The 24,653-nt window shown below is 42.3% G+C and overlaps 1 protein-coding gene across 17 annotated transcripts in view; it reads right to left on the reverse strand.

The window, feature by feature from the left end:
* mycbp2 (MYC binding protein 2) overlaps positions 1–24,653 on the reverse strand; it is a 239,118-nt gene that overhangs the window by 35,510 nt on the left and 178,955 nt on the right. For 8 of the 17 annotated variants that reach the window (XM_056464968.1, XM_056464962.1, XM_056464966.1 and 5 more), the window contains 10 exons: positions 23,619–23,751; positions 12,684–12,809; positions 5,779–5,943; positions 4,042–4,140; positions 1,936–3,549; positions 1,655–1,824; positions 1,332–1,576; positions 1,075–1,242; positions 821–978; positions 146–345 (listed from right to left, as the gene is read on the reverse strand). In XM_056464968.1, the coding sequence (XP_056320943.1) occupies positions 146–345; positions 821–978; positions 1,075–1,242; positions 1,332–1,576; positions 1,655–1,824; positions 1,936–3,549; positions 4,042–4,140; positions 5,779–5,943; positions 12,684–12,809; positions 23,619–23,751 (3,078 nt within the window). The remainder of the gene's footprint in view (positions 1–145; positions 346–820; positions 979–1,074; positions 1,243–1,331; positions 1,577–1,654; positions 1,825–1,935; positions 3,550–4,041; positions 4,141–5,778; positions 5,944–12,683; positions 12,810–23,618; positions 23,752–24,653) is intronic. The other 9 variants (XM_056464976.1, XM_056464975.1, XM_056464971.1 and 6 more) reach the window with 7 other exon arrangements.

Here is a 24,653-nt window from a genome sequence, read left to right on the forward strand (position 1 = left end):
ATAAAGGCATTTCAAGGTAAGGTTGCTTATTTTCATGGATTGTATGAATTACTTAACTCAAGGATTATATTCAATATTGATCTATGTTTGATGACAACATATCATCAAAATGTCAGAGTGATCGTCTGAGGAAAATATAGCTGACCTCCATGGCAAACACCCTGCAGGCTGATTTGCGGAGTGCATGCTTCATAGCCACCTCCAGGCCCTCTAGGTCATGATGCTGGATGACAAATGCCAACACAGGCCACTGAAAGTTCCGTTCACCCTTGCTGAGAGAGCCGTGAGCTGAGATCAGTCGAGACAACTCAGGAGAAGGATGACGAAGCAATGATGACCCAACTTCTGTAGAAAAAATCTCTTTAAATGCAAAACATTTGAACCCAACTTGCCATACTGTATTCTAACAAAATACCAACATTTTAGTGGTAAACAAATCAAACATAATTATTAAAAGATCTGGGCTAATATTGCTATGATGATTCATTTGAGTGCGTAAATATGGCTGTTTAGAGCTATACATCAGTATATTAGTGCATTTTAGCCAACAGCAAACGAATTGGTTCGAATCCTGGTGGATGCACTCACCAATGAAATGTATACAATTAATGCAATGCAATTAACGCCGGTTTAAGCTAGTCATTCGCACCGCCTCATTCGCACATATCGCACTGCAGGATGTCTATTCAGGTCTTTACATTGACTTAACATGTAAATCACTCGCCCTTGACACTGCAGCATCAGAATACAGGCAATGTTGTTATGGTAATTAGTGAAAGCAATTACGCATTTGCAATTGTACTGTACAACAACACAATACCTGCATCTCCACTGTGTACCCGTCGTCTTGGCACTGCTTTAACCCTTGCTGGAGAGGCTGAATGTTGCTTATCATACTCAGAAGCCACTACTGAATATGAGCGTTGGAATACTGTTCGCTTGGCTGTGTCACTGTCTGTGATTGGACTTGTCTCCAAACTAAAGTAAACAAAGTCAAATGATGTTTAAAGATAAAGTGAATACAAAAAGTAAACTCTCACTGGAAACTAGGTTACTAGAGCAGGTATGATGTACCTTGGTGGCATGGACTTCATGTTACTTCCTGGCTCTTCAAAAACATTGGGGCAGGCATCAGGAGTGACTGAAATATATGGAGCAGGAACTGAAGTAGACCGCAGGTAACGCATCTCATCCTGAAAAAGGTTGTCATCTTGATAGGCTCCAAAGTTCTCTGTGTGTTGGCTGCAGAAAGGACATTGAGATAGACTCAATATATCACATAAAATTTCTACAACAATGCTGCCAATGGTCAAGGTGAACAAGGTATTTACCGGGCGAGGGTTTGCAAATAGAGGCAGCCCATCTTGTTGGGTAGTTCCTCAGACACTCCTTCCTTGAGGCTTGGCAGATGTGTGTGGAAAGGTTTGGGTGGGTGATGGCAAAGCAGGCTAGGTTCAGCGGCACTGCTCAGAGAGAGAAGGAACAGTGCATTTGCACGGATCACTTGGTGGGCCTCCATTGTAGGCAGAGCTCGTGGCGTTTTCACCTGGAGAGGTTTCTTCCTTGACTGCTTAACCTGATTCAAAAGCCAAGGAACAATTATAAGCCATGCACATATTATGAAGTTTCATACAGTGGCCATGACAGGTCTTACCTTTTCTCTAGCAGCTGTTTGTTTTTCTCTCAGATACTTCTCTCTGCAACGATCACACACCAAGTACCACGTGCTTCCACCAATCCCACCATCACCACAATTTCCAGCCCAGCCTCCACAGAAGTGACCAATACTGTTATAGCCTTGACCTCCAGCATACCGGCCACATCCTGAAAGAACATAGTAAAGAACACTAATGAATAATCTCCATAAATTTTATGTATACATTTTGGAACATTTGAACAATAAAGAATGAAGTAAGACCCAATCTGACACTGTACCTGGGTGGGCCTGCCTCATGTGGTACGTAACAGGGTATGGATGAGACTCTCCACAGAGCTCACAGATGGTATCCTTTTCTGGACCTCCCATAGCTAACTGTGCCATCTCCCCAAAGAGGTTTCCCCTAGGGCGTACCTCAGCTTTCTCCTTTTTCTTCTTCTCTTTTTTTGTCTTCTTGCTGTCCTTTTCATTCTCTTTCTTTTTAAGGATTGCACTGGATCCTGGACTTGGGAAGATCATGTTCTGTGTAGCCGCTTTTATGGTAGCCATGGATATGTCCTCCCAGAAGGCTACTAAGTGCTGGAGAGTAAGAGGCAAAATAGACTTTGACCTTATGGAAGAGTGACTGGTCATCTCATAGGAGACAGACTCCTTTCCATCCTCACACTTCTCAGGCAAGGGTGGCTCTTTCAGCATGGAAAGGACCTTGTTCTTGTTTATGCTACCCATCTTGGAAATGTCTGGGCCATGTGGTGATATGTTAAACATGTTGAGGGCCGAGGAGATCTCCAGAGAGTGTCGGTTCTTCAGTTTGCTCTCTTTTTCATCAAAACCCTGTTGGCAGCTGAGGGAATTACGGATGGGCGCATGTTCTTTGGTCAGCTCAGGGTTGAACTTGAGGAAAGAAGAGCATGCCATGGCATCATGTACAATGCCTTCATGCCACAGGAAGGCAGCAAAAACAGCACGGGCACATTCTGCAACAGAAGGTGACATAGCTTGCTTGGCAGGTTCAGTGGGACGCACATTTTCCCCCTTAAAGAGTGGCCCTGATTTGTCTTTTTTGGGTCTTACATGCCTGCTGGAGGTTTTACGGCTGACTTTGGGTGAAGAGCGACTTTCAAGTTCCTCCTTGACTGGAGCTTTTCCAATACTAAAATGGACCTTGGAGGAGCCTTCTTCAGCATTGTTCAACTCTGCATTCTCATCATTGGCTTCATCGTTGGATAGTAAGGCGCTAGACCGACATACCTCCACTACTTCACTGTGGAGATTTTCCTGAACTACATGGGGAGAAGGGGCTCGATTTTCTGCATTGCTGCTTCCACCTTTGCTCTCTTTGGGTGGGAGTTTTGGCTTCGGGGATGTAGACCTGCCTCTTAGAGGCTCCATAAGAGGAACCTTTTTCTTTCTAAGAGTGTCAGGATCTAGTGTATAGGAGTCCGATTTGGATCTCTCGCGAGGAGGATCCAGGTGAACTTTAGAAGGACTAACTTTGGCGGGTAGGTTCTTATCATGAGGAGATGATGAGCGTGGGGAACTGGTGCTGGAAGGGCTAGATCTCCCCGAAGTGAAGGTCTTTTGTTTTGGTGAGGAAGAACGGGAGCCAGGGTTTGGAGACTCAGCCCTAAATCCTGAGGTTCTGCCATCAGCTTTCAGGGCTTGAAGGGTGTTGTGGTTAGGAGAATGGGAGCGGCTGTGAGAGTCAGACCGCAATTTGCCTGTATCTGATTTGAGAATTAGGGCCTCACTGGCAGACAGACTCTCATTGTTCTTGCTCTTCACCTGGTCAACAGATCGGTTTGAGTGGCTGTCGGTTTTGGAGGATCGGCTCTCTTGACGATGTTTGCTGCCTGGAGACACAGACCAACTGGCCATGTTATCTCTGTCACCTGCGTATTGTAACACACCAACAGTTACAATTTGCAAAGCTTTAACACAAGAGGCACCCCTACAAAGACTCGTAAGGCCTCTTTTACATGTGTATGAAAAGACAATAAAATAAACATGGCACCTGAAAATGTAAGGGGAAAACACAACAGTAACTTACGGAACAAAATGTAAAACAATTGATGAAAAAAGAAAAAAACATCAAGACTCCACTGAAATCCAAGAATGATCTTAAATTTTAGTTTACTGACCAACATTTCTTTACATAAGAATAAAGATTTTAAGGTAGCATGATGCAAATGGAAAGCAACCAGGTCATGGGAAATGTTTTCTCAAGCCTGAAAAACTGTCCCCACATATATTCCAAAGCACTACATACTCTGTTGCCATGCCTAACAGCAAAACTAAATGGACTATGGAAGAGAGGATGACATGAAACCCATCCCTGTAGTGAATCTCCAGGGTGCTCCCAGGAGAAGACATGCATTACCCACCCTTTTGTCTGAGAACAAGAGATGAGAGAGCGGTGCCAGGGCCGGTCGCACTGCTTTTGTGCACACGCTCACGTGAAGCAAGGCTGCGTGATGAAGCATCTACAGCGGAAAACAGTGGCAAGGAAAGTAAGCAACAAGGCTTGAACCAAGGAAAACAATCAGAAAATGAGAGAGAAAGTGAGAGCTAATGAATGATGAAGAGTGGAAAAAATAGTACTGGATAAAAAAAAAACATTGACCTCATTTGCACCTGAATTTAGCAACTGTTTGGGTGATCTAATCAGAAGTGGAGGGTTCAAGATTTTAGGACTACATGTATAGCTTACTATGCCATGTGCTCTGTTCACATTCTCAGAAATAGAACTGTCACCGGAGTGGTACCTTTTCAAAAGGTACATATATTTTCCATACTGATACCTCAAGAGTATAAAAACGTCATAGTACTAATATGTATTTTTGAGGTGCTGATATATATTCCCTTTAGGTACAAATGCTTACCTTTTGAAAAGGTACTGCCCCTTTATTTCTTATAGTGTACTAAAGCCTTAGAGCACAGGTGTCGAAGCCAGTTCCTGGAAGGCTGTAGCTCTGCACGGTTTAGCTCCAACCCAAATTAAACACACCTAATCAAACTAATTGAGTCCTTCAGACTTGTTTGAAACCTACAGGTAAGTGTGTTGAAGCAGGGTTGGAACTAAACTGTGCAGAGCTGCAGACCTCCAGGAACTGGCGTTGCCACCTGTTCCTTAGAAGCGCTATATTTGACTCTAAGGCTTTTATTCTATTTAAGCACCATAGGTGTTCTACAGAAAAAGCTAATCTAGAAAGTCTTTTTTGTGCAATCTTAATGATTAACAGTTTTATTGATTCATAAGCAATTTACAGAATAGAATACAGTATCTCTGTAGAGAGTCATCTTTATAGCCTATTGACAAACCCATTCCAAACTAGTCCCCAACAAAGTCCTTGAGGTGAATGAATAAAGTCTTTAAAACCCATGAAATTTACATTCAGTTCACCCAAGATGGATGTTAACAAGGCCAGAGGAGCATCTAGGCTGGGAAAGATATGAGTAAAGAAAGAGCAGCAAGAAGGACAGACACTGTGAGAGTGACAGAGACTGGCAGGCACAAGACTAAAAACAGGGCATCAACCAGTGCAGCATGGGTGAGAGAAGAGTCAGAATAAAATGGCTCAGTGAGGAATTGTAATGAATCTGAAATGCAGATTTAAGAGTATTCTGGCTGTGGAAAATATTGAGACACTTGTACATCCCCCCAAAAAACAAAAACCCAATCTTATTTTCCTATGCAGACATTAGTGTATGTTGGATTGCACTTGGGGTTACAATTCAAAAGCAGTTCACTGTTTTGACTGCATGGACAGATTCCTGGACCTCTTGGTAATTGTTTTGCCAATGAATGGTCAAATTAAGCACTGTACATATAGCAAGCAAAAATAAATAAGTCAACCAAAACATCTGACAAGAAACACACACAGTTAGTAGCTACAGTAGAACTTAAATGTTATTCAGCCACTGAAGTTTAAATGAGATGAGAAAGAAATGATCCAGAAATGGCAAGCAAGCAGATGGGGCGGCAAAAGAAAAGCAGGGGACATGAGTTGAATGGAACTCAATACAATCTAAGGGACACTAATAAATAAGCCCTTATGACAAGAACAAGCAGCAACTTTGCAAGCAAGCACCGCCACTACTTTATAGACGGACAGACTTACTCGGAAGCTGTGGATGCGGTTGAGGCTGCTGGGAAAGGGATTGTCCAAACACAAATGGGCTGTGGACAAGGGAAGTGGGAGGTTTGGCAGCTTGCTCAAAAATGGAAGGACTTGGGAGGAAAGGCCCAGACTGAATGGAATTCAGTATGGCACTCAGCCGGTCACCTGCAATGCGGAAGACAATGGGAGTGCTGTAGCTTATATGATCCTTAAAAGGAGCCATACAAAAACGCTAGTCAGTTTAACGCCCCACACAAGCACGCTCACTGGAAGTTATGGGGTGTGTGAGTGGGTCAGCTGAACCAACGTGAGGGGAATAAGGAATGGGCAGGGCGAGCCGTAGGTAAGGTCTTCCTGAAACCTCATATCTGGAGCATCTACAAGGTCACAGATAAAGCATTGGAAGATGAAGCCAATGCTACGCTTTCATCCCTTTTATAATAGTGCAAACTCATAAAAATTCATAGAAGAGTTTCATTTATTTATTATTGTAATATTAATCTAACAAGTTTAATAGTCACAAACATGTGCATCACTAAAAACTAAGGCTTGGTGATTAATCAAAGGCGATTTTCATGCACATTTTGTCAGTAAAGCCAGTGCTTGTATAACTCAAGCAAGGGTCTTCAAATGGAGTAGCGCTTACAACACAGTCACAGTACACTGACTAAGCTATGCAAAATCACTTTTAAAATTTAAATCATTTTAATTGGACGATAATGAAATAAAAATTGCTTTGTGATAAAGACAGATTATCAGTGAACTACAGTAGTCAACTTTCAGTGTATGCTGCACTGAAAAAAGTATATTTAATAACATGTTTTTACTCCCAACTCACTTCACAATAAATCCTTCTGTGAGATGATTCCATAGTCATGTGAATAATAGTCCAGCTGAATCAATGAAAGCATATAAATCTTCTGTTTATACTGCAATGCTAGGGATTTCCTGGGTTTCTGCAAGTTTGGAGTTCATGCAAAAGAGTGCCCTCTGGCTTCTGGGAGAGATTTTTAATGAACACACAACCGTGCTTCCCTGACAAGATGTGCATGAGAATCGCAGGTATGATCAATCATGTTTGCGATTTCATTTCACCCAGCCCTACTAATAACTAACATTTTTTGTTAAGCTGGTAAAGTCAACATGAAATCAAAATAAAATATAGATTGTAAATTTACTTGTAGATAATGAAAAGTATGAATTTTAACATAAAAGAAGACAATTTTGAAGTATACATTGAATTACAAGACTTTTTGACTGTTAATCACACCTCAAAAAAAAGTCAATACATCCTAAAGAAAGCCTTTTTTAAAATAATAATTTTCTTCCTTTTTTATTTGCTAAAATTAACAAATTACTTATTAAAGGTGCATTAGGACATCATGGAAAGCGCTAACGTTAGCCTGAAAGTCCCACCTTGCAAATCACCATCCTAAGCCACGCCTCCTGAGCACATAAATGCGAACTAAACATCACTGCAATACATCTTGTAACATTCATAAGAGGGAACACTTTATAGTGCAGTTAGTAATTACAATACAAAACTTATTTAAAAAGTCGTAAGCTTCATTAATCATAAGTTTGCCTGTCTGAACCTTGTCCGCGAATGCGCCGATGACATAATGCTTTTTGCGCGAATTGGGTGAGCAGAAGTAGGCAATTATATACAGTGGTCCCTTGCTATAATGCCGTTCACCTTTCGCGGCCACGCAGTTTTGCGGATTTTTTGTGTGCAATTTGACATGTTTTTTTAACAGCACATTGTATTCTGCATCCTGATTGACTGTAGACCATTGTCAATCAATCTCCTCCATGTCTACTGTACAGTACAGAATGCATTCAGTTTGCCAAATTAACATAAATTTTCGATCGCTAGCAGTGTGAATTCCAACAAGGATGCAAAAAGGGTTGTAACTGTCTGCAGCAAGACTATCATAAAGAGGGTCGCACACCAGATGCTCTGTGCCAGGACGCACCATGCATTTTTGAATTGTAAACATAGGTTTATATCAGGGTACGCAGAGCCGCAAGACGGCTGCTGTCTGCGGTGCCCAGCTACGACTCAGGAAGACGTACATATTTCTGCCATGCCACAGATCGCCATCTGATTCATTTCATTATAAATAACATGCGCATGTCTGCATGCAGTTTGTGTTACTTCCAACTGTCATGTGCATGGCGCATCCGGTGTGCGACCTCCTAAAGGATGGAGCCTGCTTTAGTTTTAGGGATCAGTGATTGCAGGAAAAAGAACATTATGCTGGATGCCAATATTATTTGCACAAAAGCTAACAAGTTTTATGAACCGTTGCGCCTGAAACAGGTTTGATCTTTGGTTTAATTCTATAAAGGCTGGTTTATACTTTTGTGTTGAGTGATCGGCGTGACCCACATTGCATGCCTTGCGATGTAATCGTGCATTTATACTTCTACGCGCTGTTTGTGTTGCTCTGCAATGACACTTGCCAGCTCGCAGTAGGCTTTTATGTTCCTCTGTGTCAATTTTCTTCGCAGATGTTTTGTTTTTTCTGAACGCTACCTTAATGTACGATAGCTAAAACTCGCTTATTTAGAGGCAGGAACCGGCGGACGTGCAACAACAGTAATCATAAGGTAAACACAAACAAAAGTTTCCATCTTGAGCTCGTTCACAGGACTCAACAATTCTAAACACTTGTGACAACGGGTTCACGCGGCTCTTGGATTTATCCACACTGATCACAGCTACCAAGCTGACCAATCACGCCCCATTCACACGGGACATCAGCGCCAGCGCTTCCCATTCACTTTGAATGGGTGACGTCAGGCGTTGGCGAACTGCATTGTGGATCCGTCGGCACTGCTTCAGTGGCGTTGCTCGCTGCAAAAGTTGGGGGGAAAAAAATGTAGAAAAATGTAGCCAATCAGATCGCTTTATGCAAATACACCAGCTCAGACAGTAATCGATTGCAGAGTAATTTCATTGGCTGACGCTTCTATGACGATTGCGTCAGCCCCAACTTCAGACACGCCCTCTGTCAAGCGTTAATGCTGATGGCCCGTGTGAATCAGGGGTCACAGAGCTTGTGCTACACGTCGTTACGATGCGTAGTGACATTTTTTGAGAGGTGCGCATCAGTGCCAGCGTCAGCCACAGCGAAGGCTGTTCAACTGCGCAAAGGCTGCGCTGGAGCATACACGTGCACTTGACACAGAATACAAATCAGCCTTAATACTGGACTAATTTTTCACAAAAGTTTGAGCTTTGAGTGTTTAAACAAGAGAGAAACATGTGAAAATGTAAATGCCTTTCTGAGAAAAGTGTATAAAGTGTGTGGTGAGGGGTTTTACAGCCTTAAAACATCTATAATATTGTAAAAATTAAAGCTGACTACTTCACGGATTTCGCCTATTGCGGGTTATTTTAAGAACGTAACTCCCGCTAATAACAAGGGACCACTGTACTTCGAACGGTGGGTAGGACAGCCTATTGTAAAGTTTGGACCGAATGTTTTGATTGACCCTACTTGGTTCTTTTCTTGGTTACACATTACACATTTGGACCAAATAATTTAATGATTGCTATTTGAAAGTGAAGAGACTTTTAACCAGCATAACAAAAACTGTTCCTGAGGACAATCACCTATTAAACTTTTATTTACATGTAAATGTATATAACCAGGTCATCCTAGATGACATCAGCGCGATAAAGGAAAGCCTTTCTAGAGAAATAGAGAAGTTGTGTGATGTGGAAAATGTACTACTTAGAGCAATGATGAATTATGTGCAGTTGGAATAGAAATGCATATTAATGGAATTAATAAATGTTAACATTAATTTCATGTTGACTTTGTCAAGAAGCATTTAGTTAAGCACTGTGGATATGCAAGGTGTCTTTTTATACAGTATTACGAATATAAGAGGTGATGAAGGACCCATCAGACAGCAGTCTATGGGTAAACGCCACTAAGCAGCGGTGCATGAGAACATTATGGTGAGAGCCAGTGGACAACAAATGGGTAAGACCCAGCTGCAGCACACAGAGTCTTGCCCATGCACACAATGATGCCTTCACACGCCACAGACAACAGCCAAGACGCACACACATCACAGCATGCAGAACACAATTACTTTGATTCCACACAGCTGAATTAAGATAAATGATACTGTTTGATGATTTACAATTTGGTGAATTTTTTTTATTTAATATTTTATATTAGAACAAAAATCACTTTAAAATAGAGAAAGACACTGTTTTGATGTCCTGTGAACACATATGCTACATGATAACTCCTCCAGGGGTCTGTTCTTCGTATGCGGATTGCACAATTAACTGTATTTAATTATTGACTTTTTGACATAGTCCAGAATACTTTTGATCTTTAAAACTCTTTCAGAAGTTGTTGTCATAGCAACAGGTCTCCTAGCTGAAACCTGCTAGGGAGCAGGCTTATTTCATATAAACATTACTAGAGTGTGTCAGTTCAAGTGAAGTTATATTTGTTGATAACAACAATATTGTGAAATTATAATTTTTTTAATATATATATTTAAAATTATGCTTCAAGAGGTTCAAAAGACCATTTTGTACTTTTAATGACTCAAATATACACTTTAGGTATGAATATATATTTTGATATACCACCCACATAAAAAACTAGTAATTTATAGTAAAAATGATAGTGTTTTTGAGCCATACTGTAGTAAACTGTATTCTTCGGTACTGTATTCTATTCTACCACATTAATAAAGGAACTACAGTGCATCCGGAAAGTATTCATAGTGCTTCACTTTTTCCACATTTTAAAGCCTTATTCCAAAACAAATTAAATTCATTTATTTCCTCAAAATTCTTCTGTGGGGATGTTTTTCAGCAGCAGGAACTGGAAGACCAGCCAGGATAGAGGGAAAGATGGATGCAGCAATGTACAGAGACATCCTGAATGAGAACCTGCTTCAGAGTGCTCTTGACCTCAGACTGGGGCGATGGTTCATCTTCCAGCAGGACAATGACCCAAAGCACACTGCTAAAATATCGATGGAGTGGCTTCACAACAACTCTGTGAATGTCCTTGAGTGGCCCAGCCAGAGCCCAGACCTAAATCCTATTGAACACCTCTGGAGAGATCTGAAAATGGCTGTACACAATCGCTTCCGATCCAACCTGACTGAGCTTGAGAGGTACTGTAAAGAGGAATGGCCAAGAATTCTCAAAGACAGGTACCAAGCTTGTAGCATCATACGTTTAAAAAAACTTGAGGCTATAATTGCTGCCAAAGCTGCATCAACAAAATATTGAGCAAAGGCTGTGAATACTTATGTACATGTGATTTTTCAGGTTTTTTTATTTTTGATAAATTTGCAACAATTTCAAAAAAATATTTTTTCACATCATCATTATGGGGTATTGTGTTTAGAATTTTGAGAAAATAAATGAATTTACTCCATTTTGGTATAAGGCTGTACATAAAAAAATGTGGAAAAAGTGAAGCGCTATGAATACTTTCCACACTGTGTGTGTGTGTATATATAGTATTTATAACACTTTTTAATTAATGATACAGCATGCTGTAGTAATATATATAGTGAACTGATAAACTGTAAAACATACTGTTGTATATTTTAGTTTTACTACAGTAAACTGTGGTGGATTATGGTATAACACACACTATAGTTCTAAAACTAAAGTATTGAGTTATTTGTTTACATTACTATAGTACATTCATTATGCCACAAGATTAAGAAACTTTAATACAACCCCCCTCCTCGAAAAAGCTTTAAAGGTAAAACTAAATTGCTAAATTCTTTACATATATGGTCACAAAGTGCTGTTCAAAAAGCCTACAACAAATGTGGAATGCTGTTGCATATCATATTTAACAAACTGTTTCATTTACTATTAATTCTGTTCACATGGATGATACAGTAAGTGAATATTAATCAGAGGATGTCATCGCTACATTGCTGATCATAATTTCAAGGATCGATAGATTTTTCCTTCACAGCAAACACGAGCACATGCAGCAACCTCAGATCAATTCACTCAGATTTTTAAATATGATTCGCAATTTTATTTGAAGAAACAAATTAACAAAATTAATCAAAGATAAGTTTTCAAATATCCAGAATCTGACTAGTTCTTTTAAGTGATGTACGAAGAACAGACCCCTGTTGTTGGCAATTACTGGATGATTCTATTTATACTTCTGACAAATGAAATATTTCTTAAAGTATGAGAATAGTTCCTTTATTAATATGCAAAAACATTGTTTCAAGTTTTACAAACCATATACTCAGCTTTTAATGTTAAAAGTAGTTCTGCTGTTCTTCTGAACTTTATATTCATCATAAAAAATGAAGCGACTATTTTTAACACTGGTAATGGTCAACAAGTCAAGTAAAGTTATTTATACAGAAAATAATATCATACAAGCACAGAATTAATAATTTCTGAAGAATCAAATTACATTTTAAAATACATTCAAATGTATAAAATATATAGTTATAAAATATATTATATTTTTAAAATATTTTACTGATTTAGCCTATGCTGAGCATTACAAAAAAGAAAAATAAATAAATGAAAATAATTTGATTCAACATTTCAATAAATAATACAACAATTTTAAATATATATATATATATATTAAAAAAAAAAGATTAATAATGATTAATAAAGAATAATCAGAGTTGTCAGATCATGAATATTCAAATAAAATCCTAAATGATTCTGAGTCTTTGACTGGAATCAATTTTGTGAAGCAGCATTAAATGCATTACTAAAACATATTTATATGATTAACTATGACAGATTTTAAGCTGGAGCATGATATGACAAAATGTTGGTAAACTGGTAGAAGGACTGCAATCATATTAATGGAGGTTTATCTGTCACAATAAAATCACATTTTATTTCCATCTCTCACCTTTGTTGTTGGAGATGCCGTAGTCAAATCCCTGAGCTCCTGAGCTGGCCATGCCTCTGTTAAATGCCTGAACTGAGAATGGGCTGGGAGGAGGCGTCTGTGCTCCGTGCTCCAAAACGACTTGCTCTGTGTTCCAGAGACAAATAAAAAACATTACTTATTATCAAGGACAAAAAGTTTTCTCATACTTTGCCCAGTTGTTAAAATGTAAACACAGTATAAGACTAATATCATTGCGCCTGAGGCAGCTATGGTATGGCAAAAAAATCTGATACATTGATCTATGCTAAGCTAAGCTAAAAGTTCGCCTGCCAGATCAAAAATAGTAAAACTGTTTAAATAAGTGGTGTTTCAAAATTAGGCCATTTACAAAAAAGTGAAAGCCAGGACACCAAGCAGACGTTAGCCATTGGGCATGCACAAAAAAAGACTTTTGCTGCTTGTTTAAACTACTTATTTAAAATGAGTTAAAACAAAATAATTCTTATGGGTTGTTTTGGACAACTTAATTGATTTTACAAATTTAAGTGGATTGAACGTAAAACAATGAAGTTTACTTAATCTATTTGTGTTGGGACAACAGGAAGGAATTGTGTGGAACCCAGCATTTTTTTTTTACAGAGCAGCATCTAAAAATTTTTATTGAATTTAAATTTTCTTTTAAGATGTGGCGTGACACAGCAATGTGCTGCACGTCTCGTCCACTGTCCGACCCGCTTCAAGGGATAGTTCACCTAAAAATTTTAATTGCCATCATTTGCACATCCTTACAAGCTTGTTTAAATTTCTTTCTTCTGTTGAACACAAAGTTAGATATAACAACAAAAATCAGTCCAAGGCACTCAAAAATGTGGAAAATTTAATAAGCCTTTATTCACATGGCTAATCTTAAAAAAAAAAAAAACATACGTGTTTCAGCAAGAAACTGCCTTCATCAGGGTAACAGTGATCAGGTGCGTCTAGAGTTTCTTTTGAGTATTACGGTCACATGACTCATTTAAATATCTCAACAATAACTTAAATAACACTTAAATAATATAATAAACAAGGTCAACTATCATTAATTCAGCATTGATAGAGGGGGACATATATACGCATACTGTATATACACACACAGACATACAGTTTAAGTCAGAATTATTAGCCCACCTTTGATTTTTTTATCTTTTCTTTTTTAAATATTTCCCAAATGATGTTTAACAGCGCAAGGATATTTTCACAGTAAGTCTAATAATTTTTTTTTTTCTGGATAGTCTTATTTGTTTTATTTCGGCTAGAATAAGTTTCAAATTTTTTTAAATCCATTTTAAGGTAAAAATAATTAGCCTTTAAGCTAATTTTTTCTCGATACTCTACAGCAGTGTTTTCCAAACCTGTTCCTGGAAGCACACCAACAGTAGTACATATTTTGGATGTCTCCATTATCTGACCCATTCATTTCAGGTTTTGGAGTCTCTTCTGATATTATTATAAGATGATTCAGGTGTGTTTGATTGGGGAAAGGTTGAAAATGTGGACTGATGGTGTGCCTTCAGAAACAGGGTTGGGAAACACTGGTCTACAGAACAAACCATCGTTATACAATAACTTGCCTAATTACCCTAACCTGCCTAGTTCACCTAATTAACCTAGTTAAGGCTTTAAATGGCACTTTAAGCTGAATATAACTGTCTTGAAAAATATCTAGTAAAATATTATTTAGTGTCATCATGGCAAAGATAAAATAAATCAGTTATTAGAAATGAGTTACAAAAACTATTATGTTTAGAAATGTGTTGAAAAAATCTTCTCTTCATTAAACAGAAATTGGGGAAAAAATAAACAGGGGGCTAATAATTCAAGGGATTTAATAATTCTGACTTCAACTGTACACATGCATTTATAAAAAGAAATAATGAAATGTAGAACAAATAAGCAAATATGTACAGATAAATACACTTAAACATGGAATGGCAATACCTATATACACCTATAAAAACACAGACACATGTGCACATACACATACATGCACACATAAGAACACATATACAAACACATACATATTCAACAATATATAATAAAAATCTGGAAAATGTCTATAGAAAAAGTGTTTTACAAAAAAGAAGAAAAATTCAATTCGTCATTTAAACCTGATAATCTAGTTGCTTTTAATGTACAGACCCAAAAAGTCTCTGTGGTGGGGAGAGCGTGGCTGAACACCCGAAAGGGGGAGAGAGAGAGTGGAGACACCGGCGGCTGGTCAGTAGCCCAATCAGAAATAATTAATAACACCTGCTTTCTCTAGTGATTGGGTCGGAGAGACGCCTTCTTAAGGGAGCGAGAGAGACCAGTCGGGAGAGAGCGAAGCAACAACCACCACATTGAGGAGATTGTTGTTGATCCCCGAAAAGGAAATAAAAATAAAGAAACATTGTCACTACCTTACGCCGACCCTGTCTAATTCCCTCACAAAGAACCGTACAACAGTGGTGCCGAAACCCGGGAAGAAGAAGAGATCTCGCTGCCAAGATGACTACTCCGTCCACCAGTCCATTTGCGGAAGTGATCCAAGCGCTCGCGGTCCTCCACCGTGAACAGCACCAGGAACTCCTGGATATCCGGGCTGAGCAGGAAGAGCGCTTTAAAGTCCTGGTGGAGGCCCAGCGCGAGGACCGCGAGCTCGTCCGGAGTCTGCTGGACCGGGAGATCCAGCCCGCCGTAACATCAGCCACCCACCCTCCCATAACACTACACAAAATGGGGCCCACAGATGACCCGGAAGTCTTTCTCGACTTATTCGAGAAGATGGCTAAAGCGTGTGGGTGGCAGCGGGCCAATTGGCCGGTACGAGTCATCCCGCTGCTGTCGGGCAAAGCCCAGACCGCCGCACAGCAGCTACCGGCCGAGGATCTCCTGGACTATGCTCACCTGAAGCGAGTCATACTTCAGCGGGCCGGCCGCAATCCGGAGGAACAACGCCATCGCTTCCGGTCGCTGAAGCTGGAATAAAGCGGCCGGCCCTTCGTATTTGCCCAGCAGCTCCGTGACGCCTGCCGCAGATGGCTGGTACAGGATGACCGGACCCTCGCCCAGGTCGTGGATGCCGTGGTACTGGAGCAGTTCATAGCCCGCCTTCCCTCCCGAACATCGGAATGGGTCCAGTGCCACCGGCCAGACGATCTGGACACGGCCATCCAGCTGGCGGAGGATCACCTGGTAGCAAGGTCCAGGGTCGGCGAAATAACCTCTCTCTCTCTCTCTCCCCCGGTCCCATCTCTGTCTCTCTCTCCTCCCACTCCCAGGCCCAGATCGCGGGGACCGCCCATCCCAGCGCCCAGGAGGCGAACCCCAGGCCCGGACCCTCAGCGCTTCACGCCTCGCTGGGGCGCTTATCGGGATCGAGAGGGGGACGCCCGAACTATGGGCGGGTTTCAGGCGCCAACAGGTCTCTCTCCGGCCCAATCGGTTGGTCCTGCTGGCCCCGGGGGTGTAACGGGAAGGTCTGGGCCGGCGTGTTGGCATTGCGGGGGGGAGGATCATGCCCCAGAGAACTGCTCCGTAATGGAGGTGGGGGCATTGATCCGCCTGCCCGACGCGCCAGCCGTCGCCCCCGGTCGCAATGGGCTGTATCAAATACCGGTGAGTATTAAGGGGGATACCTATCAGGCCTTGGTGGATTCAGGCTGTAACCAAACCTCCATCCACCAATGCTTGGTGCAACGCTCGGCATTGGATAAGAGCCGCACGGTGCAGGTAAGGTGTGTGCACGGAGAGGTAAGACACTATCCGCTAATGGCTATGAAAATTCAATTCAGGGGGAAAAAGCATAATGTGGAGGTAGCGGTTAATCCACACCTCAAACACCCGCTATTCCTGGGGACGAATTGGCCTGATTTTAACAAATTACTGGAAATCCTAAGCGCGGGTGTGTCTTGAGAAAAAAAATAAATAAATAAAAAATTCGCCGAATAGGGGGCGGGTCGCTCAGCTGGGGGAATCCCAAGTGATGACGTCACGCGCTGACTCAGGGGCAGGGCCGGGAATTTCCCGGTGGAAAGACTTTCCCCTAGAGCAGTCGCGTGACGACACGCTGAGACATGCACTTGAAAGAGTGCAGGTCATTGATGGGAGAATCCTCCAGCCTGATCGACCCCTGTCCTATCCGTATTTTAAGATTATTAATGACAGGGTGTATCGAGTGACCCAAGACACTCAAACAAAGGAAGATACAACCCAATTATTAGTACCAAAGAGCCGCCGGGAAATGCTTTTCCAGGTGGCTCACTCGAATCCCATGGCCGGACATTTAGGTCAAGCGGCCACTCTAAATCGCCTCATGACCCGATTCTTTTGGCCGGGCATTCACGGGGATGTTAGCAGATGGTGCGCTGCATGCCGTGAATGTCAACTGGTGAACCCACCGGCCACATCAAAAGCGCCATTGCGCCCTTTACCAATCATGAGATCCCCTTCGAGAGAATTGGTATGGATCTCATCGGGCCATTAGAGCGATCCGCACGCGGGCACCGCTTTGCATTAGTCCTAGTGGATTATGCAACGCGATACCCGGAAGCAGTAGCGTTCCGTAACATCTCAGCAAAGAGTGTTGCGGAAGCTCTGTTTAGTCTGATCTCCCGAGTGGGGATCCCCAAGGAGATCCTCACTGATCAAGGCACCGCGTTCATGTCACGTACACTACGCGAACTTTACGGATTATTGGGCATTAAATCGATTCGCACCAGCGTCTATCACCCACAAACAGGCGGGCTGGTGGAAAGGTTTAATCGCACGCTTAAATCAATGATCTGTAAATTCGTTCACGAGGACGCGAAAAATTGGGATAAGTGGTTGGAGCCCTTATTATTTGCTGTGCGGGAGGTTCCCCAAGCCTCCACGGGGTTTTCCCCCCTCGAGCTTCTCTACGGCAGACAGCCCCGTGGGGTTTTGGATGTTGTTAGAGAGGTTTGGGAGGACGAGCCTTCACAAAGCAAAAATGAAATTCAATATATCCTGGACCTACGAGCAAAACTCCACACACTGGGGCGGCTCTCTACGGAGAATTTGCTCAAGGCCCAGGAGGAACAACGCAGGCGATATGATAAGGGCATTAAACTACGAAAATTCACAAAGGGAGATAAAGTCCTTGTACTGCTGCCTTCTTCCAGTTCCAAATTACTCGCCAAGTGGCAAGGGCCGTTTGTGGTCACACGACGAGTTGACGTGTTCTCCCCCCTACCCGGTCGCACCAACTTAATTCAGCACCACATCGAGACCGAACCGGGCGTGGTCGTAAGGACCCGACCGTATCGCTTGCCTGAACACAAAAAAAAGGTGGTTCAGGATGAATTAAGAAAAATGCTGGAAATGGGTGTAGTAGAAGAATCCCGCAGTGACTGGGCCAGCCCGATCGTTTTGGTACCCAAAACAGATGGGTTGGTCCAGTTTTGTGTGGATTATCGCAAATTAAATGCTGTGTCGAAATTCGACGCCTATCCAATGCCGCGTGTTGACGAATTGCTCGACCGGTTAGGCACTGCTCGCTATTATTCGACATTGGATCTGACAAAAGGATATTGGCAGATACCCCTAACTCCTTTATCCCGTGAAAAAACGGCCTTCACCACACCGTTTGGTTTACACCAATTTGTGATGCTTCCGTTCGGGTTGTTCGGGGCACCGGCCACGTTCCAGCGCCTGATGGACAAAATACTGGCCCGTCACTCGGCATATGCCGCTGCCTATCTGGATGATATAATCATATACAGTAATGATTGGCAGCGGCATATGCAACATGTGCGGGCGGTGTTAACGACGCTGAGGCGGGCCGGGCTTACGGCCAACCCGAGGAAGTGCGCGGTTGGGCGTGTGGAGGTGAGGTATCTGGGCTTCCACTTGGGCCATGGGCAGGTGCAGCCCCAAATTGATAAAACTGCAGCAATTGCAACTTGTCCAAGACCCAAGACCAAAAAGGAGGTAAGACAGTTTTTGGGTCTGGCGGGATATTACAGACGGTTTATACCAAATTATTCGGACCTCGTCAGCCCCCTGACTGATCTTACTAAAAAGGGGGAACCAGATACTATCCAATGGTCGTAGCAGTGCCAACAGGCCTTCACCGAGGTTAAGGCTGCACTTTGCGGGGGGCTGCTATTGCACGCTCCTAACTTTGCTCTCCCCTTTCTTTTACAAACAGATGCATCTGAACGGGGTCTGGGGGCGGTTCTCTCCCAGGAGGTTGAGGGTGAGGAGCGCCCGGTGCTGTACATCAGCCGGAAACTGTCCAACCGGGAGGCTAGGTACAGCACCATAGAAAGGGAGTGTTTGGCGATACGGTGGGCGGTCCTCACCCTCCGTTATTATCTCCTGGGGCGAGAATTCGTCCTCTGTTCGGACCATGCTCCCCTCCAGTGGCTCCACCGCATGAAGGATACCAACGCGCGGATCACCCGTTGGTATCTCGCTTTACAACCATTTAAATTCAAGGTGGTCCACAGGCCGGGCGCGCAGATGGTCGTGGCTGACTTCCTCTCCCAGGCGGGAGGGGGGGAGGGGGGCCGCAGGCCGGATGGCTGCCCGGCCTGAGACGGGCGGTGGGGGTATGTGGTGGGGAGAGCGTGGCTGATGGACAAAATACTGGCCCGTCACTCGGCATATGCCGCTGCCTATCTGGATGATATAATCATATACAGTAATGATTGGCAGCGGCATATGCAACATGTGCGGGCGGTGTTAACGACGCTGAGGCGGGCCGGGCTTACGGCCAACCCGAGGAAGTGCGCGGTTGGGCGTGTGGAGGTGAGGTATCTGGGCTTCCACTTGGGCCATGGGCAGGTGCAGCCCCAAATTGATAAAACTGCAGCAATTGCAACTTGTCCAAGACCCAAGACCAAAAAGGAGGTAAGACAGTTTTTGGGTCTGGCGGGATATTACAGACGGTTTATACCAAATTATTCGGACCTCGTCAGCCCCCTGACTGATCTTACTAAAAAGGGGGAACCAGATACTATCCAATGGTCGTAGCAGTGCCAACAGGCCTTCACCGAGGTTAAGGCTGCACTTTGCGGGGGGCTGCTATTGCACGCTCCTAACTTTGCTCTCCCCTTTCTTTTACAAACAGATGCATCTGAACGGGGTCTGGGGGCGGTTCTCTCCCAGGAGGTTGAGGGTGAGGAGCGCCCGGTGCTGTACATCAGCCGGAAACTGTCCAACCGGGAGGCTAGGTACAGCACCATAGAAAGGGAGTGTTTGGCGATACGGTGGGCGGTCCTCACCCTCCGTTATTATCTCCTGGGGCGAGAATTCGTCCTCTGTTCGGACCATGCTCCCCTCCAGTGGCTCCACCGCATGAAGGATACCAACGCGCGGATCACCCGTTGGTATCTCGCTTTACAACCATTTAAATTCAAGGTGGTCCACAGGCCGGGCGCGCAGATGGTCGTGGCTGACTTCCTCTCCCGGGCGGGAGGGGGGGAGGGGGGCCGCAGGCCGGATGGCTGCCCGGCCTGAGACGGGCGGTGGGGGTATGTGGTGGGGAGAGCGTGGCTGATGGACAAAATACTGGCCCGTCACTCGGCATATGCCGCTGCCTATCTGGATGATATAATCATATACAGTAATGATTGGCAGCGGCATATGCAACATGTGCGGGCGGTGTTAACGGCGCTGAGGCGGGCCGGGCTTACGGCCAACCCGAGGAAGTGCGCGGTTGGGCGTGTGGAGGTGAGGTATCTGGGCTTCCACTTGGGCCATGGGCAGGTGCAGCCCCAAATTGGTAAAACTGCAGCAATTGCAACTTGTCCAAGACCCAAGACCAAAAAGGAGGTAAGACAGTTTTTGGGTCTGGCGGGATATTACAGACGGTTTATACCAAATTATTTGGACCTCGTCAGCCCCCTGACTGATCTTACTAAAAAGGGGGAACCAGATACTGTCCAATGGTCGGAGCAGTGCCAACAGGCCTTCACCGAGGTTAAGGCTGCACTTTGCGGGGGGCCGCTATTGCACGCTCCTAACTTTGCTCTCCCCTTTCTTTTACAAACAGATGCATCTGAACGGGGTCTGGGGGCGGTTCTCTCCCAGGAGGTTGAGGAGCTGTACATCCGCCGGAAACTGTCCAACCGGGAGGCTAGGTACAGCACCATAGAAAGGGAGTGTTTGGCGATACGGTGGGCGGTCCTCACCCTCCGTTATTATCTCCTAGGGCGAGAATTCGTCCTCTGTTCGGACCATGCTTCCCTCCAGTGGCTCCACCGCATGAAGGATACCAACGCGGGGATCACCCGTTGGTATCTCGCTTTACAACCATTTAAATTCAAGGTGGTCCACAGGCCGGGCGCGCAGATGGTCGTGGCTGACTTCCTCCCCCGGGCGGGAGGGGGGGAGGGGGGCCGCAGGCCGGATGGCTGCCCGGCCTGAGACGGGCGGTGGGGGTATGTGGTGGGGAGAGCGTGGCTGAACACCCGAAAGGGGGAGAGAGAGTGGAGACACCGGCGGCTGGTCAGTAGCCCAATCAGAAATAATTAATAACACCTGCTTTCTCTAGTGATTGGGTCGGAGAGACGCCTTCTTAAGGGAGCGAGAGAGACCAGTTGGGAGAGAGAGAGCGAATCAACAACCACCACATTGAAGAGATTGTTGTTGATCCCCGAAAAGGAAATAAAAATAAAGAAACATTGTCACTACCTTACGCCGACCCTGTCTTCTTCTTCCCTCACAAAGAACCGTACAACAGTCTCTCTCTGTTTTATTCTTTTTATCCTGTATCCTTCCTCTTGTAGAATTATAAATATGTTCAATACCAACTATTTTCAACTGTTGCAAAAAGCAGCAGTTGACCTTTATATTATGTTTGTATACTAAGGACTATGGATGTTCAACATTCTTCGGAATATCTTGTTTTGTACTCAACAGAAGAACAGAATTGGTAAAAATGTAGAAACACTGCGAGTGGAAGGTGAGGGAATGTTTCTGTATGGGCGAAATATCTATTTAAGCGTACATTAAGTACAACAAAAGAAAAAGGGCTCTATTTTAACAATCTAGGCACAAAGTCTAACGCACATGGTGCAAATGCATTAAGGGCATGTCTGAATCCACTTTTGCTCCTTTAAGAACAGAAAAATACACTCTACGCCTTGGCGCATGGTCTTACAGGGTTGTGCTTATTCTATTAATGAGTTATGGGTGTGTTATGAGAATAATGTGCATTAAACCAATCAGAGTCTCATATCCCACTTTAAGAGTCAGTTGCATTGCGCCATGGTGTATTTGCTATTTACATGGTGGACTTTGTAAGTGGAAAAACTGAACACTTTACTAAAGAGAAAACAGTTTAAGAGCATCTGCAGCACGGAGATAAAAAAAAACAAGCCTCCTCCATTCGGCCTCTTTACTTTCATCGAGTTAGGAAATGATGTTGTACACTCAACAGAAGACATCCTTTAGCCTACATATTTCATTTCGTTTAAGTGCTAATATTTGTTTCAAAACTATTTCTAAATTCAGTTCTAATTTCTAAAAAAATTTGTAATAAATGAAGTGTGAGTTATATCCAAACACACGTCTTATTCTTATGTCCCATATTGTAATGTGTCTCCAAAACCCGACAGGTGGACAAATTTAAACTTGCTTTTAATAAACCAAATATAAATATGCATACAATAAATATTACTGATAATAATAATAACAGTAGCTTATATTAGTTTATATAACTTATATATAGTTTATAACAGTAGTAGTTTATATATTTATGTAGAAAATAATACTTTTTGTAACATTTTAATCCATAATTTTTTTATATGTAAAGTTATTTGTCTATTGCTGTACATCCTGTGGGTATTAACCAATGTGTAAGCATTTGGACCTGCATAGGCACATAACTAACACACTCAGCACTGGACTTTAGACCAGCTTTTAGTTGGTCAATGACATGGTCCATTTCAGTTCTTTTAAAATTCTTTCATCATTCAAACATCTTTAAGGTAGACATGTGGCGATTTTCAATTATTCAACATATGATAATGAACATGAACATTGTTGATATCTTGGCACTGCAAAATACTGTATTATTGATTTTACTTAATTATTTGTTTAAACCAATTTTGAGTGAACTACAACTTGGGGTTCTATTTTAACAATCTAAGTGCATGGTCTAAAGTGCACGATGCACTTAGGGTGTGCCAGAATCCATTTTTGCTATTTTAAGTATGGAAAAAAAACAGTAAGTGCACATCTGGCATATGGTATAAAAGGCTTGTCCTTATTCTCTTAAAGAGTTAATGGTGTGTTTTGGCCATAACATGCATTAAATCAATCAAAGTGTCATCTTCCATTTCCTTTAAGAGCGAGTTCATGTCAAGCTGGATTCCAATGATCAATTGCGTTGTCTATTTCACTTGCCTCAAAATTGCAACATGCCAACAATTCACCAAAATGGGCACAAATACACTTGCTATTTAAACAATGTGACGCGTGACGTGAAAATGATACCTGCGCATGGCTGAGATTAGCAAAAGAGTTGCATTTGGCGCCACATTATGTATGATATGGCCCTTAATATTTAATCTATGTACAATATATATCTACTTTTAATACATATACACGTACTTGATACACTTTTTAGATTTAAACTACACTTCAAGAGCTATTCCTTATTATTATTTTTTGTACAAAGGTTGCAATTAAGGGATGGCATGGTCAATTTTAATAAATAAATTGACCGTAGTGTATGAGAGTGTATGATTGAGAGAGTATGGGTGTTTTCCAGCTCTAGGGGTTCACGAGTTAGTGTACTTTCAGTGCTGGGTTGTGGCTTGTTTGCAAAACAACATATGCCAGAGTAATTGACGATTCATTATGTGTGTGGCGCCCCCTATAAATCAGGAACTAAGCTGAAGGAAAGCGAGAGAGAGGTTGCAATTGACAAAGACTGGAAGAAATAGGAGTGTGTTTGCGTACCTTCAACGTGCCGCAGGTATTGGTTCCCCCCTCTGTCTCTGGCCAGAGACCAGGCCTCGCCTTCATCACTCTCGCAGAACTCCACCACACTGTTCTTATCCAGCTGCACCCAGGTGCCCTCCGAGTTTATCACCTGATACAGACACAGCTTTATTTACCCCCTCTCTCAAACAAACACCTGACACCAACATCAATCCCGAGGAGCAATACTCAACAGCAAACAGCCGTTCTAAAATAACAAAGCGCATCTAAAAAACAAGACACACAAATATAGACGATGCACCAGTCGGTTGGTACGATTTATGAACTGAAACCAGCTCAAAGACACTTTTACAGTACATTTCATGAGCAGAATAGCAGTGATTGTTAGAAGACTCAGAGGCAACGATTTTAAGAGAGCATTTGAGGACAGCATGACACACCACACCTACCGAGAGAAGAAAGAGGTAAAGTTCAGCCCTTCCATGATCAGACATGGAGACTATTCAAAAGACAGGTGTTTACCAGGATTGTGCGCGATTCAGAGTTCCAGTTCAATTCGGGAATTTCAATTGAGGCTGCAAACATGACGCTGAACTGCATGTGGAGCTCAAGGAAGCAGGAACACAATGAAATAAAAGAATATTTGTTTAAGTCGTTAGAAAAATAACTTGCCAGTATGAATTCTACAAATATAAATTGGCTTTTCAAAACATATAATATAATATAATATAATATAATATAATATAATATAAAATAATATAATATAATATAAAACAATATAATATAATATAATATAATATAATATAATATAAAATAATATAATATAATATAATATAATATAATATAATATAATATAATATAATATAATATAATATAATATAATATAATATAATATAATATAAGGCAATAATATAATATAATATAAGGCAATATAATATAATATAAGGCAATATAATATTATATAATATAAGTCAAATATAATGATTTATATATTTAATTATTTAATTTTATATATTATATATATTTATACATTTAATTATTAAATTATTTATA

The sequence above is a fragment of the Danio aesculapii genome, chromosome 9 (assembly GCF_903798145.1).
Source record: "Danio aesculapii chromosome 9, fDanAes4.1, whole genome shotgun sequence".
Taxonomy (NCBI): Eukaryota; Metazoa; Chordata; class Actinopteri; order Cypriniformes; family Danionidae; genus Danio; species Danio aesculapii.